Source organism: Littorina saxatilis, linkage group LG2 (assembly GCF_037325665.1).
Source record: "Littorina saxatilis isolate snail1 linkage group LG2, US_GU_Lsax_2.0, whole genome shotgun sequence".
Lineage (NCBI taxonomy): Eukaryota > Metazoa > Mollusca > Gastropoda > Littorinimorpha > Littorinidae > Littorina > Littorina saxatilis.
In genome coordinates, this window is record NC_090246.1 from 33,484,054 (window position 1) to 33,501,605 (window position 17,552).

At 39.6% G+C, this 17,552-nt stretch overlaps 1 protein-coding gene across 1 annotated transcript; it reads left to right on the forward strand.

Annotated features, from left to right (window-relative positions):
- Positions 1–586: 586 nt before the first annotated feature.
- Positions 587–3,138, forward strand: LOC138952710 (uncharacterized). The gene is made up of 2 exons (XM_070324419.1): positions 587–987; positions 3,126–3,138. The coding sequence occupies exons 1-2, from the start codon at positions 587–589 to the stop codon at positions 3,136–3,138; spliced, it is 414 nt and encodes a 137-aa protein (XP_070180520.1).
- Positions 3,139–17,552: the final 14,414 nt, after the last annotated feature.

Sequence of the window (17,552 nt, forward strand, 5' to 3'; positions counted from 1 at the left end):
TCACGTACGATGCACTGTCAATCTGACAAACGAACCAGATCAGAGACTGGGTGTCCCAGTGTGCAAAGTTGTCAATGATTTTTAGATTTCGCTTCTTCGTTGCCCTGGAACTCAATTAAGGCATTGTCCATCTCTGTTCCACCTTGAACTGGCAAGGGTGCAACTTTCTAATCTTTTCAATTTCAACTTTCTGATTTAATTCCCAAATGTCGAATCCCCAAATCCCTGTTACATACGTAATAATCAGACTAACGTTACAGCAAGAGGATGTACCAGTGGCACCCTCATCATGTTCCAGATTCCATGATGTACATTACAACGTCAATTGAATTAACACAAACCATGCCGTGGTTTCCCAAAGTGTGATTTCATCGACATTTTCAAAGTTCTTCGAAGGCGCGATCCAACTCTATCTTCCACACGGTTCGACACCTAAAACTCCCATTTGATCAGATACAAATAAGAATATAATGTCAATTTGAGGTCGAATCTTTTGTATACCTGAGAAGTGTGATCGATAGGCAAGGGGGCACTGACAGAGACGTCGCCGCGCGCCAGGACTGGGAAGGCACGAGCAGCCTACATCATGTTGAAGAACATCTGGGCCTCTAGAGAGATCAGCATAACCACCAAGCTGCGCATCTACAACTCCAATGTCAAATCGGTTCTACTCTACGGCTCTGAGACATGGAGAATGTCCAAGGTGACACAGCAGAAGATTCAGACTTTCATCAACACCTGTCTGAGGCGCATCTTCAAGATCAGATGGACAGACAAGATCTGCAACGAAGAGCTGTGGCAAAGGGCGGGCCAAGAGCCCGTTAACAGCCAGATTCTGAGGAGAAAATGGGGCTGGATTGGACACACCCTTAGGAAACCAACATCCAGCATCACCCGCCAGGCTCTCACTTCGAATCCACAGGGGAAAAGAAAGAGAGGGAGGCCAAGAAACAGCTGGAGGCGGGACACAGAGGCAGAACTGAAGAGGCAAGGCAACAGCTGGGCAGAAGCGGAGAGAACAGCCCAGAACAGGGTGCGATGGAGAAATGTCGTCAATGGCCTATGCTCCGCTGGGAGCAAAGGGCCTAAGTAAGTAAGTAAGACCAACCTACCATGTACCAGGAATAGGTTTCCCAATATTCACTTTTGTCGACGGTCTTAAAGCTTTTCTGACCATCTGCTTCCAGGCGCAAAGTATACTAAAGGAATTATTTTCCTTGTATTCTTCCTAGCAGTGACTCATTTTCTAATTTATCAATGCCCTGTGCTCATATTCATTGCATCAGATATTGTGCCAATGGGACTTACGTACCTAGAGCAGGTTTCCCAGCAGTCACTGTTCTTGGCAAACTTCAGACTTCAGTGACTGGGCGGGGAAATAGCTCAGTGGGTAGCGGCGCTGGCTTCAAAACCAGTTGTCACTATCGGCGTGGGTTCGATCCCCACGTTTGGCCAGGGATTTATTTCCCAGAGTCAAGTTTGTGCAGACTTTCTTCGGTGTCCAAACACTCCGGTGTGCACGCATGCACACGATAAAGAACCAAAGTTCACAGCGAAAGTCTCAGGACTTGGAAACATGAATACACGCATGCAGGAAAAAAACAAATGGGTAGCGCCGTATACTGTATGGCAGCTCGCTCTCCCCAGGGAGAAAGCAGCCCGAATTTCCATGAGGGTAACCTCACAGGACTAAGTACATCTTATGCTTATGCTAGCTACTAGTTATGAAGAAAGCCTTTTTCGTGTGAGCAAGTTTCGTTATTCTTGATTTTCCTGATTTTCTCATTTTTGCCAAGTCCGCTGCTCCAATGTTCATTACATCGCGTAGAATGTCCGAGAACCTTAAACGCTGTCAGTGATTTCTCAGTGTTCTGTATAGCTCTGTCCGGATGATCTTCACTGGCCGTGGCATCTTTGACGATCTGCTCCCCAGTACAAAGTATAATGCCAGTCATTGTCCGTCTCTATTCAAAGTTCTGACCGCGCAGGTCCCACTTTTCTGCCCTTGCTTTCGAGAAAGAAGAAAAAGAATCAGCAGCCTTTGTCAGAACTTGCATCATTTTGCCATTTATCACTCTCGTCTCAAGCCTGCAGACTTGCTTTCATCGCAAGAATCCCTGAATGCTGTTATTCTCGATGGCTGTTCACATTTTTTGTATCCGTCCAGACAGATCTCTGAATGCAGTTATTCTGCTTGGCTCTTCCTGTTTTTTCTCTCTCTTTTCTTCAGCACAATTTCCAGCGCTGTTTCAGCTTTGTCAGCTCCTAATCTGATCAGTCTGGTGTTCAGTTTCTCGTTCTTCAGCTTTTGCTGGGGATCGTCTGCGGGTTATTTTGGTGGTGATTACTGTCCTTTGCTGTGGACACTTTTGTTACTGTACCGGCTCTTCTGGTGATCCATCTGCTAAAACAAGCCTTGTCAGTAGGAAACGATTATGTTTGAAAAGTTTGTCTTTTGTTAACAAACAAAAAAACAAACAAACAAACAGCAAACAAACAAACAGCAAACAAACAAACGGCAAACAAACAAATAAACAAACACCAACCAACCAACCAAACAAACAAACAAACGTTTTAGTTTGAGCTAGTTTTTCTTTTATTTCAGCAAAAGGTTACAACGCTCTCAAAGACAAACGTTATCACAAATTCCAGACGGATGCTTCTTCCGCCAGACGTTTTTTTCAAAATCATTTTACGCCGGGGAAAAAATTCAGAATCCATTTTAAACAAATCTGACTATTTCTTGAATCCTTTCAATGAAGAAAGTTACAGAAACTTTCGTTGCAGCTTTGACTTTTTTTATTTTATTGAAGAATCATGTAACAGCCTTTCAACAGACGTCAAATTCCTTTCTCAAAATTGTCATTTGTTTGGACATCATTTCCTCCTCATGAAGAAAAACTTCGAAGAAACTGAAAACCGAGACCAAATCAGAAAAAAAATCGATTCAAAGTGAACTCCTTCTATATAGAGGACAATTTCCAGGCAAGGTTGGCCAAATTCTATGGAAGTTTTGCGCATGTCATGATCACAAACTTTCTATTCAATGCTTCTCGTAGTTTTCCCTTTTTAGCTATTCACGAACAAAATGCATTCATTGAAGGTTCAATTCCTTTATCTTTCAGGAAGCACGCGTAGAAATTCCGTTAAGGGCAGATTATACCTGCGCAGTTTCAGCGGCACAGACAACGCACTGCGTATTATTGATGCTGCGATAGGGATTATGACGAGTACTTGGCCTGTTTTCCTTTCACGCAACGTGTAGCGGGCTGGGATAATCTGCAGGGCGTCGGACCAGACCAGACAAAATATATTAATGTCCTATAGGCATGTATTGTTTGCCTTTTAAGGACATGATTTGTGTTGTTTGATAGTAAAAAAAAATAAAAAAAATAAAAAAGGAGGCAAGGGAGGATCGAAAGGAGAAGGGCAAGACCAAGCGCGCCAGACCCTGATGGCTGGGACTCGGGACCCACTCTCTATATAATATACTAGATGATTACCCGCTTCGCCGGGTGGATCGCGAGACGGAGTATGCAGCGTGGCGGTTCGCCGGCTTAGAGCACGTGTACACGAAGGAAGGGAGATAAACGCGCAAAACACTGGAGAAGATGAGGAAGAGTTACTGGGAATAGATCTACAGAAAAATCAAAATCGGTTCACCGCGCCGCGCTAAGAGCACGTGTTGAAAATTTTCATCGACCAGATTGTGTCCGGGGTCTACCTGAATATGCCCACCAAATTTGAAGCAGATCAATCGAGAACTTTGGCCGTGCATCGCGAAGTGACAGACAGACACACACACACAAGCCGTATATAGATATAGATGGGGGGTGGGGTTAAGTACGTTAAAAGATATACGTTAAGATCCTTGTATAAGAATATTTACAATACTCTTTTCACCTTCTTTGGGGAAGGGCCATTGAAAACATCATCTTTATTTATTTATTTAATTTTGTTTTTGTTTTGCCAAGCACATTATTGTGGGGCTTTTAATCAATAACATGCATCCGTCTACAATGTATCATCATTCATCCATCAACATTTATAATAATTATGTAAATGGCAAGTATACAAGACATATATACAACATTAGGACATAACAGACAGACGGACATATAACATCTTTAATTTAAGTATAATTTCATAAAAAAAGATGTTAAGACTCAGGACCGCCTTCTGTTAAAAAGTTTAAAAGTGAAACTTGTGGAAATATATAGGGAGAGTATGCAAACTCGTAATAATTCTCTTGTGATATACAACTATCTGGTAAAAAGTCAAGCACACACATTCATACTCACACGCATGTATCCTGCGCCCTATGGGCTCTGTCCGTGCTAGACAGGATAAAATGATAAGGTTAAGATTGTTTTGTCTGTATTGTCCGTCGACCTCCCCGCCACTGCAATAGTCGCAGGTGACAGTGCGTCGTCTGTACTGCTGAAGTTACATAGGTGAGCGCCAGGCCACACACACACACACACACACACACATACACCACGACCCTCGTCTTGATTCCCCCTCTATGTTAAAACATTTAGTCAAAACTTGACTAAATGTAAAAACATCCACGCGCTTCTATCCAGAAGAGATCCTCAACAGATTTCAGTATGTTTGTGTATCATTATTACACTCTTCGATATGGGCATTTCCACAGGAAGTGTATCCCTACTTCATATATTTCCCAGTTTTTTAACTCCAAAATATCACTTTGGACCATACCCCCCCCCCCCCCACCCCCTCCCCCCCCCCGAATTTTTTAAATAAATAAATAAATGAAAGAACAAAATAAGAAAAAATCCACGGACACATTTATCCCCAAAAGCACGTGCACGGCGCCTATCGGACTGTGACCTAGAAGCAATCAGCGGTAGACGCCAAGCAATTTAACCACTTGGTCCCCACGCCTGCTGAACGACAGCGAATCAATCAGTACAGGGGAGGGGGCGGAGGAGTTGTCGGTTTAAAGGTACCGTACTTCTTGTATAAACGACGAGGTTTATTTTCTTTCAAACTCAAGGCTTTTTTAGATGGGAGTATACCAAAAGCCTATACAGCCTGCAGTTGCTTTCTGTGTGCAGTGGTCATGTTTGGCCGATGAGATATAGGCTTATATATAACATAATTATAAGCAACACCAATGACAACACTTAATTGTTCATTTAAATGGGTCCATTAAAACGGAAAAAATCACCACAGAATAATGTGTCAAGACTTTAACCTGGGATAAGACCGTGTATTCGCTTGGACACAATATACCTATGACACATTTCAGTGTAATTTTGTTTTGAACATTAAACAAAGGAGTTAGTACCTGTGTATTACTCGGAGGAATTCAAATTGCAGTAACATTCATAATTTGTATTTGAATCAACAAAGAAGCGAGTGTTATTGAATTAAGTGTATCTTATCGTGCACAATCATTATGAACGTATTTAGATTTTTTTCTTTCTCATGTCTGATATAAAATTGCCCGTCCTGTAAACATCTATTAGAAACAGACAATTATCCAGTAGCTTTAATTTGAGTTATTTATGGGGGATAATTGTAAAGAGGGTTTTTTTGTTGCAATTTTTCCGTTTTTGTTTGTTGTTGATTTTATTCACCTATTTTGTGTAACCGTAGGTTTTTACATTTAGTCAAGTTTTGACTAAATGTTTTAACGTAGAGGGGGAATCGAGACGAGGGTCGTGGTGTATATATATGTGTGTGTGTGTGTGTGTGTGTGTGTGTGTGTGTGTGTGTGTGTGTGTGTGTGTGTGTGTGTGTCTGTGTGTGTGTGTGTGTGTGTGTGTGTGTCTGTGTGTGTGTGTAGAGCGATTCAGAGAAAACTACAAGACCGATCTTCATGAAACTTGACATGAGAGATCCTGAGTATGGTATCTCCAGTCGTTTTTTTCTCATTTTTATATTTAGTCAAGTTTTGACTAAATATTTTAACATCGAGGGGGAATCGAAACGAGGGTCGTGGTGTATGTGCGTGCGTGCGTGCGTGTGTGTGTGTGTGTGTGTGTGTAGAGCGATTCAGACTAAACTACTGGACCGATCTTTATGAAATTTGACATGAGAGTTCCTGGGTATGAAATCCCCGAACGTTTTTTTCATTTTTTTGATAAATGTCTTTGATGACGTCATATCCGGCTTTTCGTGAAAGTTGAGGCGGCACTGTCACGCCCTCATTTTTCAACCAAATTGGTTTAAATTTTGGTCAAGTATTCTTCGACGAAGCCCGGGGTTCGGTATTGCATTTCAGCTTGGTGGCTTAAAAATTAATTAATGACTTTGGTCATTAAAAATCTGAAAATTGTAAAAAAAAATAAAAAATTATAAAACGATCCAAATTTACGTTTATCTTATTCTCCATCATTTGCTGATTCCAAAAACATATAAATATGTTATATTCGGATTAAAAACAAGCTCTGAAAATTAAATATATAAAAATTATTATCAAAATTAAATTGTCGAAATCAATTTAAAAACACTTTCATCTTATTCCTGATTCTTATTTCTGATTCCAAAAACATATAGATATGATATGTTTGGATTAAAAACACGCTCAGAAAGTTAAAACAAAGAGAGGTACAGAAAAGCGTGCTATCCTTCTTAGCGCAATTACTACCCCGCTCTTCTTGTCAATTTCACTGCCTTTGCCATGAGCGGTGGCCTGACGATGCTACGAGTAAAATGGCATTGCGTTCAGTTTCATTCTGTGAGTTCGACAGCTACTTGACTAAATATTGTATTTTCGCCTTACGCGACTTGTTTACATTTAGTCAAGTTATGACTAAATGTTTTAACATCGAGGGGGGAATCGAGACGAGGGTCGTGGTGTATGTGCGTGTGTCTGTGTGTGTGTGTGTGTGTGTGTGTGTAGAGCGATTCAGACTAAACTACTGGACCGATCTTTATGAAATTTGACATGAGAGTTCCTGGGTATGAAATCCCCGAACATTTTTTTCATTTTTTTTGATAAATGTCTTTGATGACGTCATATCCGGCTTTTCGTGAAAGTTGAGGCGGCACTGTCACGCCCTCATTTTTTAACCAAATTGGTTGAAATTTTGGTCAAGTAATCTTCGACGAAGCCCGGACTTCGGTATTGCATTTCAGCTTGGTGGCTTAAAAATTAATTAATGACTTTGGTCATTAAAAATCTGAAAATTGTAAAAAAAAAATAAAAATTTATAAAACGATCCAAATTTACGTTTATCTTATTCTCCATCATTTGCTGATTCCAAAAAAATATAAATATGTTATATTCGGATTAAAAACAAGCTCTGAAAATTAAATATATAAAAATATTATCAAAATTTTTTTTTCGAAATCAATTTAAAAACACTTTCATCTTATTCCTTGTCGGTTCCTGATTCCAAAAACATATAGATATGATATGTTTGGATTAAAAACACGCTCAGAAAGTTAAAACGAAGAGAGGTACAGAAAAGCGTGCCATCCTTCTCAGCGCAACGAATACCCCGCTCTTCTTGTCAATTCCACGGGCACTGCCTTTGCCACGGGCGGTGGAGTGACGATGCTACGAGTATACGGTCTTGCTGCGTTGCGTTGCGTTCAGTTTCATTCTGTGAGTTCGACAGCTACTTGACTAAATGTTGTATTTTCGCCTTACGCGACTTGTTTATAAATGTCTTTGATGACATCATATCCAGCTTTTCGTGAAAGTTGAGGCGGCACTGTCACGCTCTCATTTTTCAACCAAATTGGTTGAAATTTTGGTCAAATAATCTTCGACGAAGCCCGGACTTTGGTATTGCATTTCAGCTTGGAGGCTTAAAAATTAATTTATGAGTTTGCTCATTAAAGTTGTCATTAAAATCGATTTTTCGCAAACAGATTGATTGCATCGTATTCTTCATCACATTCTGAATCTAAAAATATATACATATGTCATGTTTACTCTTAAAATGTGATCACAATTAACGAAAATAGATTAATTAGTCTTACGATTAAAATTTAAGAAATCGATCTAAAAATGATTTCATCTTATTTTTTATCATTTCCTGATTTCAAAAACATGTAGATATGATAGGTTGTATTCAAAACAAGCTCAGAAAGTTAACAAGAATACAGAAAAGCGCGCTTTCCTGCTTAGCACAATATGCTACCGCGCTATTCTGGCGTGTTAATTTCACTGCGTTTTGCACGTGAGAGGTGAGCGATTTCCTTCTCGCGGGGATTGACGAAGCTGTACTGTCTTGGTGAAAAAATACAGTGCGTTCAGTTTTATTCCGTGAGTTCGACAGCTTGACTAAATGTAGTAATTTCGCCTTACGCGACTTGTTTGTAATTACTTTTGCCTTTTGCTTGCCTTGCCCTATTAAATCTACAGCCTGCTGTTCTACTTTGGCGGTGGCTTAAATGGTCATTTGCTTTGGACGGTAGGTATATACATATCGATCAGCAGGAAATGCGGGTGATGTTGGGGGAAGGAGATCATTATGAGGTCCACTCAGCGTTTTGTATAGATCAGAGGCTTGAGAGTAGAGTATTACCCTCCTGATGAAACAGAGAACGAGGTCATAAAATAAACGTATGTAACAGACAAGAGAAGAGAAGAGAAGAGAAGAGAAACTTTCTCTGGGCTTTCTATGAGGGGATTGTGGCTAGACGAAGAACGGTGTCTATATGGTGAATGTAGGGGATAGGCTTAATAGAAGGTTGTTAAGTTTTAAATGGAATGTATCACTGCATGAGCATTGCTATGGATGTTTTCCCAACCACTATCGCAGGGTATAATTGGGTGTTATAATTATTGCATGTCCAAGAAAGATGAGCGAGTCAGATCTTCGGTTCAAAGACAACCATCTTGCGATGGTTACTGACAAACAGTCACCATTTGCGAGAGATGCAAATTAAGGCAAACACACACAAACCCCTACGGTACATACACATACAGTAATAGGTCAAGAAATGGGACTTTGCTGAAGGTCAATGGATTCAAGGTACAATAGATCCAACTTTTCAAATACAGGCATTGTTTGGACTAAAGGTCAACAGGCTCAGTTCGATGAAAATAAAGAGCATTAATTAATCATCCGGGGGCACTCTTGGTTATACCCGGCTAAGCATTGGATCCATCAATCCTTGGATCTTTCGATTCTTGAATCAATCAAGCTGATTTCTCAAAGAAGGAACGACCGAGTAATAAAACCCACCCACTAGTCTTGATCAATTGAATAACGAAAAGTTATTTCAGCATGTCAAGTTTTTATCCAGTGCAGGACTTGAAGGAATCACGGATGTGACTGAAGTCAGAAATAAATTATATGTCTCTGTCTCTCTTTGTCTCTCTGTGTGTCTCTCTCACTACCACACACCCTTCTCTCTCCCCCCCCTCTCTCTCTCTCTCTCTCTCTTTCTCCCTCTCTCTCTCTCTCTCTCTCTCTCTCTCTTTCTCCCTCTCTTTGTTAGCCAACTTTTCACCTTCAAATTGACGAGGGTAACTTTCGCACATCGGCATCAATCTGGCAGCGGCTGACATTCTGAAATCACGTTCAGCACACTTCTTGTTATGTTGTTTTGCAAGCTCCGTTCGAATTGTTCGACATCGAGCTCACACAAAACTTTCAAAAGTGCTTACTAACTTTTGAACTAGTTCGCAGAAATATGTATGTTCATGGAGAGAATCCAGACGTTCGTTCGGTTGACTTGCCGTTTTCCACCGTGTCACGTCTGTTGCGAAAACGTATAAGTCCCAGAAGTTCAGATACAGTCACGAAATACATCAATGCCAAAATAGTTTCTAAACTCTGTGAGTTGTCCTTTTCTACGTAACTGTTTTGTTAACTCAACGTCACCAGAAACATCCCGAACTTGTCAAAAGTTTACTTCTGTCACAGGAATATCAATGTCCAAATCGAGATAGGAATTTAGAAGAGCTGTTGAATACCGTTAAATAATGTCTATTAACCTCGGAAGCAAAAAAGTCACGAAAGGGCATTCGTACCAAGAGTTCAATAATTTTACCCCCCCCCCCCCCCCCCCCAACGTACATGACATATAAAATAAGCATTTTACACTTTATTAATTACACATTTTCTGCCTTATCAATTTGCCTGAGGAAGATCCTTGTGGTTGAAACGTCGCTGTTGTTAGTTGCGTCTTTTTCGTTCCCAGGTGAGTACATTTTTTGTTGGTCTTTTCATTTTACACTGTTACATTCTAAGTTTAATTTTGTTTTGTTTTATTACATCTCATTATGACTGAATTTGCCACATTTAGTTGTATTACTTTATTCCATTTCCTTCATTGAGCCTGTACCGTGGTCTCGAAACAAACAACTGGAATAATGCAAAGTAAAAAGAAAGGTAGTTTTGAGTCATTGTTCTGCCAAAACATGACGATATAACCCTATCGGTCGCAAAATCCAAAGGTGAGGGATATATATATATACATTATACTGTCCGTCGCTTCAATATCCTGTTCTAATGTGCACATTTACACGTCTAACCCGGCTCCGCTCCGTTATTACATATATCAGACGGCAGTTTAAAAACACGAACTACAATACACCATTGTTTAAACCAATGTCAAAGGTATGAAACACGTGAGAATAGACACAGGCAACTTTATCACAGGCACATGACACAGGGTGGTCACATGGGAATGGGTGCAGAAGCTCTACTCTCTTGTCTAGTTGTTTACTTAGTAGAAGGCCGGAGAGCACACCTAACCTACAGGCCCCGCCCACCTCGTGTCAACTGTATAGGCCCTAAGTTCAATTTATCATGTAGAACGGGAACTTCATGTGTGATGCATAATAGGAACTTTGACCGGCGTTTCTAGAAGCAAATATGAACTGGAAAAAAATCGCGTAAAATAAACCAACATCGAGAAAAAAAATGGTTGAGTAGCATGCTCAGCCGGCGAAGGAGCCGTGTTTACCGGTGTAATCAGTTCGGGGTTTTCCTGCCACGTCACTCTTGCTGCTGCTACTAGAAGATATCAAATTAAATTCACTGTTCGCAGAGCGGTTTCATTCATGAGAACGGAGCCTCCCTCCCATACAATTTGTCACTGAATGAAAGACAACCTGTTAACTCAATGACTTGCATAACCAAATGTAATCAAAGCAGCACAGAAATAGAAAACTGAATTACCGATCTCACATTCGTCAGCTTAAGAAATAGCTAGACTGGAAGACAATCCTTTTCTTGGACAAAATTTCAAAAACATCGAGATTAATGGCAGCCACAAGGTATTTTCGGTGCCAATAATTATATAAGAAACACTTGCAATATGAAATTGACATGGAGATTTTTTCACATATTTGAATGATGTGAGTAAAAACACATAAAATTACAGTTTTGGGTATGCTGACGCGAAACACCGGTCTACTTGTCGACTAATGAAATGGTGATGATATAAACGTATCCGAAAAAAACACGAGTGGGCGGGATGAGTTTCATGTGGAGTGTCGTGCTAAGTGCTATTGGTAATGCAATACCTTGCGTTGTTATCCAAATTGTCGATTACCTCTGGAATATCGCTCTCGCTCGTCCAAACAACGACAGAGCGCTTATCGAAGAGGTCGACGATGACTGGCCATAGACACATTTGTATTCTGTGAAACACTTCCCACCTTTATGCCATTTTTTTTTTAAAATTTAAAGGAAAGATTTATAATACTAAGTAATAATTAGAATAATTGCACGATACTCGTTACCGACAGACATATGAGAGTGTTGCATTTTTTTTCCTTATATTTTTTATTCTCATGAAATATTTCAATAAAATTCACTCCTCCAGTTCTCCATCATCGGCACGGAAAGGTCTTGTTAAAGGAACAACCTTAATTGCATAATACGGATTTTTCTTATTTTTGAGAACGTGTTCAATTCAAACACAACATATCTCTCTTTTTACATTTGGTCAAGTTATGACTAAATGTTTTAACATCGAGGGGGGAATCGAGACGAGGGTCGTGGTGTATGTGCGTGTGTCTGTGTGTGTGTGTGTGTGTGTGTGTGTGTGTGTGTGTGTGTGTGTGTGTGTGTGTGTGTGTGTGTGTGTGTGTGTGTGTGGAGCGATTCAGACTAAACTACTGGACCGATCTTTATGGATGGATGGATGGATAAGATTTATAGTCCAGTGAGGTTACCCTCATGGAAATTCGGGCTGCTTTCTCCCTGGGGAAAGCGAGCTGCCATACAATATACGGCGCTACCCATATTTTTTGTTTTTTTCCTGCATGCGTGTATTCATGTTTCCTGAGACTTAATGCCGTGTGAGATGGAATGTTTTTACTTTATTCCAAGTCCCACGGGTATTTGATGGACATTTTTATCTATGCCTATACAATTTTGCCAGGAAAGACCCTTTTGTCAATCGTGGGATCTTTAACGTGCACACCCCAATGTAGTGTACACGAAGGGACCTCGGTTTTTCGTCTCATCCGAAAGACTAGCACTTGAACCCACCACCTAGGTTAGGAAAGGGGGGAGAAAATTGCGGCCTGACCCAGGCCTGAACACGCAACCTCTCGCTTCCGAGCGCAAGTGCGTTACCACTCGGCCACCCATGAGAGTTCCTGGGTATGAAATCCCTGAACGTTTTTTTCATTTTTTGATAAATGTCTTTGATGACGTCATATCCGGCTTTTCGTGAAAGTTGAGGCGGCACTGTCACGCCCTCATTTTTCAACCAAATTGGTTGAAATTTTGGTCAAGTAATCTTCGACGAAGCCCGGACTTCGGTATTGCATTTCAACTTGGTGGCTTAAAAATTAATTGATGACTTTGGTCATTAAAAATCTGAAAATTGTAAAATAAAATAAAAAATTATAAAACGATCCAAATTTACGTTCATCTTATTTTCCATCATTTTCTGATTCCAAAAACATATAAATATGTTATATTTGGATTAAAAACAAGCTCTGAAAATTAAATATATAAAAATTATTATCAACATTAAATTGTCGAAATCAATTTAAAAACACTTTCATCTTATTCCTTGTCGGTTCCTGATTCCAAAAACATATAGATATGATATGTTTGGATTAAAAACACGCTCAGAAAGTTAAAACGAAGAGAGGTACAGAAAAGCTTGCTATCCTTCTCAGCGCAACTACTACCCCGCTCTTCTTGTCAATTTCACAAAAACAAACAGATAATGACGTCATTTTAAGTGGCACAAACGTGTACATGAATGCCTTCCCTTTCGAATGATTTACAGTTATATAATTTCTGTCAAGCGGTTTAAGTTTTATGTCCGTTTTATGAACCCAACCCTCAAAACAAGAATAGTAACGCCAAAGAAGGAAAACATACACACAAACCAACGTTATTCTCACCGGTGGTTTGGAATATTGCCCCAAAACTTTCGATTTAGTGTTGTGGTGTTAAAATCTATCAGAAAAAAGTGTTTGCTAACGTGACGCCAAAAAGTAACCAAAACGGTCCTTAGCCGACTGACTATTAGTTGCGTCTTCTTCGTTCCCAGGTGAGTAAACTTTTTGTTGGTCTTTTCATTTTACACTGTTACATTCTAAGTTTAATTTTGTTTTGTTTTATTACATCTCATAATGACTGAATTAGCCACATTTAGTTGTATCACTTTATTCCATTTCCTTCAATGAGCCTGTACCGTGGTCTCGATTCAAACATCTGGAATAATGCAAAGTAAAAAGAAAGGTAGTTTTGAGTCATTGTTCTGCCAAAACATGACGATAAAACCCTATCGGTCGCAAAATCCAAAGGTGAGGGGTATACATTATACTGTCCGTCGCTTCAATATCCTGTTCTAATGTGCACATTTACACGTCTAACCCGGCTCCGCTCCGTTATTACATATATCAGACGGCAGTTTAAAAAACACGAACTACAATACACCCTTGTTTAAACCAATGCCAAAGGTATGGAACACGTGAGCATAGACATAGGCAACTTTATCACAGGCACATGACACAGGGTGGTCACGTGGGCATGGGTGCAGAAGCTCTACTCTTGTCTACTTGTCTACTTAGTAGAAGGTCGGAGAGCACACCTAACCTACAGGCCCCGCACACCTCGTGTCAACTGTATAAGTACAATTTATCAGGTAGAACGGGAACTTCATGTGTGATGCATAATAGGAACTTAGACCGGCGTTTCTGGAAGCCAATATGAACTGAAAATAAATCGCGTAAAATAAACCAACATCGAGAAAAAAATTCGTTGAGTAGCATGCTCAGCGAAGGAGCAGTGTTTCGCGGTGTAATCAGTTAAGTTCGGGGTTTTCCTGCCACGTCACACTTGCTGCTGCTACTAGAAGATATAAAATCAAATTCACTGTTGATATATAGTTCTTACCCTAAAACTTCGCAGAGCGGTTTCATTCATGAGAACGGAGCCACACTCCCATACAATTTGTCACTAAATGAAAGACAACCTGTTAACTCAATGACTTGCATAACCAAATGTAATCAAAGCAGCACAGAAATAGAAAACTGAATTACCGATCTCACATTCGTCAGCTTAAGAAATAGCTAGACTGGAAGACAATCCTTTTCTTGGACAAAATTTCAAAAACATCGAGATTAATGGCAGCCACAAGGTATTTTCGGTGCCAATAATTATATAAGAAACACTTGCAATATGAAATTGACATGGAGATTTTTTCACATATTTGAACGATGTAAGTAAAACCACCTACAATTACAGTTTTTGGTATGCTGACGCGAAACACCAGTCTACTCGTCGACCAATGAAATGGCGGTGATATAAATGTATTCGAAAAAAACACGAGTGGGCGGGATGAGTTTCATGTGGAGTGTCGTGCTAAGTGCTATTGGTAATGCAATACCTTGCGTTGTTATCCAAATTGTCGATTACCTCTGGAATATCGCTCTCGCTCGTTTAAACAACGACAGAGCGTTTATCGAAGAGGACGACGATGACTGGCCATAGACACATTTGTATTCTGTGAAACACTTCCCACCTTTATGCCATTTTTTAAAAAAAATTTAAAGGAAAGATTTATAATACTAAGTAATAATTAGAATAATTGCACGATACTCGTTACCGACAGACATATGAGAGTGTTGCATTTTTTTTCCTTATATTTTTTATTCTCATGAAATATTTCAATAAAATTCACTCCTCCAGTTCTCCATCATCGGCACGGAAAGGTCTTGTTAAAGGAACAACCTTAATTGCATAATACGGATTTTTCTTATTTTTGAGAACGTGTTCAATTCAAACACAACATATCTCTCTTTTTACATTTAGTCAAGTTATGACTAAATGTTTTAACATCGAGGGGGGAATCGAGACGAGGGTCGTGGTGTATGTGCGTGTGTCTGTGTGTGTGTGTGTGTGTGTGTGTGTGTGTGTGTGTGTGTGTGTGTGTGTGTGTGTGTGTGTGTGTGTGTGTGTGTGTGTGTGTGTGTAGAGCGATTCAGACTAAACTACTGGACCGATCTTTATGAAATTTGACATGAGAGTTCCTGGGTATGAAATCCCCGAACGTTTTTTTCATTTTTTCAATGTCTTTGATGACGTCATATCCGGCTTTTCGTGAAAGTTGAGGCGGCACTGTCACGCTCTCATTTTTCAACCAAATTGGTTGAAATTTTGGTCAAGTAATCTCCGACGAAGCCCGGACTTTGGTATTGCATTTCAGCTTGGTGGCTTAAAAATTAATTGATGACTTTGGTCATTAAAAATCTGAAAATTGTAACAAAAATAAGAAATTATAAAACGATCCAAATTTACGTTCATCTTATTCTCCATCATTTTCTGATTCCAAAAACATATAAATATGTTATATTTGGATTAAAAACAAGCTCTGAAAATTAAATATATAAAAATTATTATCAACATTAAATTGTCGAAATCAATTTAAAAACACTTTCATCTTATTCCTTGTCGGTTCCTGATTCCAAAAACATATAGATATGATATGTTTGGATTAAAAACACGCTCAGAAAGTTAAAACGAAGAGAGGTACAGAAAAGCTTGCTATCCTTCTCAGCGCAACTACTACCCCGCTCTTCTTGTCAATTTCACAAAAACAAACAGATAATGACGTCATTTTAAGTGGCTCAAACGTGTACATGAATGCCTTCCCTTTCGAATGATTTACAGTTATATAATTTCTGTCACGCGGTTTAAGTTTTATGTCCGTTTTATGAACCCAACCCTCAAAACAAGAATAGTAACGCCAAAGAAGGAAAACATACACACAAACCAACGTTATTCTCACCGGTGGTTTGGAATATTGCCCCAAAACTTTCGATTTAGTGTTGTGGTGTTAAAATCTATCAGAAAAAAGTGTTTGCTAACGTGACGCCAAAAAGTAACCAAAACGGTCCTTAGCCGACTGACTATTAGTTGCGTCTTTTTCGTTCCCAGGTGAGTACATTTTTTGTTGGTCTTTTCATTTTACACTGTTACATTCTAAGTTTAATTTTGTTTTGTTTTATTACATCTCATTATGACTGAATTTGCCACATTTAGTTGTATTACTTTATTCCATTTCCTTCATTGAGCCTGTACTGTGGTCTCGAAACAAACATCTGGAATAATGCAAAGTAAAAAGAAAGGTAGTTTTAAGTCATTGTTCTGCCAAAACATGACGATATAACCCTATCGGTCGCAAAATCCAAAGGTGAGGGGTATACATTATACTGTCCGTCGCTTCAATATCCTGTTCTAATGTGCACATTTACACGTCTAACCCGGCTCCGCTCCGTTATTACATATATCAGACGGCAGTTTAAAAACACGAACTACAATACACCATTGTTTAAACCAATGTCAAAGGTATGAAACACGTGAGAATAGACACAGGCAACTTTATCACAGGCACATGACACAGGGTGGTCACATGGGAATGGGTGCAGAAGCTCTACTCTCTTGTCTAGTTGTTTACTTAGTAGAAGGCCGGAGAGCACACCTAACCTACAGGCCCCGCACACCTCGTGTCAACTGTATAAGTACAATTTATCAGGTAGAACGGGAACTTCATGTGTGATGCATAATAGGAACTTAGACCGGCGTTTCTGGAAGCCAATATGAACTGAAAATAAATCGCGTAAAATAAACCAACATCGAGAAAAAAATTCGTTGAGTAGCATGCTCAGCGAAGGAGCAGTGTTTCGCGGTGTAATCAGTTAAGTTCGGGGTTTTCCTGCCACGTCACACTTGCTGCTGCTACTAGAAGATATAAAATTAAATTCACTGTTACCCTAAAACTTCGAAGAGCGATTTCATTCATGAGAACGGAGCCCCACTCTCATACAATTTGTCACAAAATGAAAGATAACTTGTTAACGCAATGACTTGCATAACCAAATGTAATCAAAGCAGAACACAAATAGCCAACTGAATTACCGATATCGCATACGTCAACTTCAGAAATAGCTAGGCTGAAAGACAATCCTTTTCTTGGACAAAATGTCAAATCAATCGATGTTAATGGCAGCCACAAGGTATGTTCGGTGCCAATAATTATATAAGAAACACTTGCAATATGAAATTGACATGGAGATTTTTTCACATGTTTGAATGATGTGAGTAAAAACACATAAAATAACAGTTTTGGGTATGCTGACG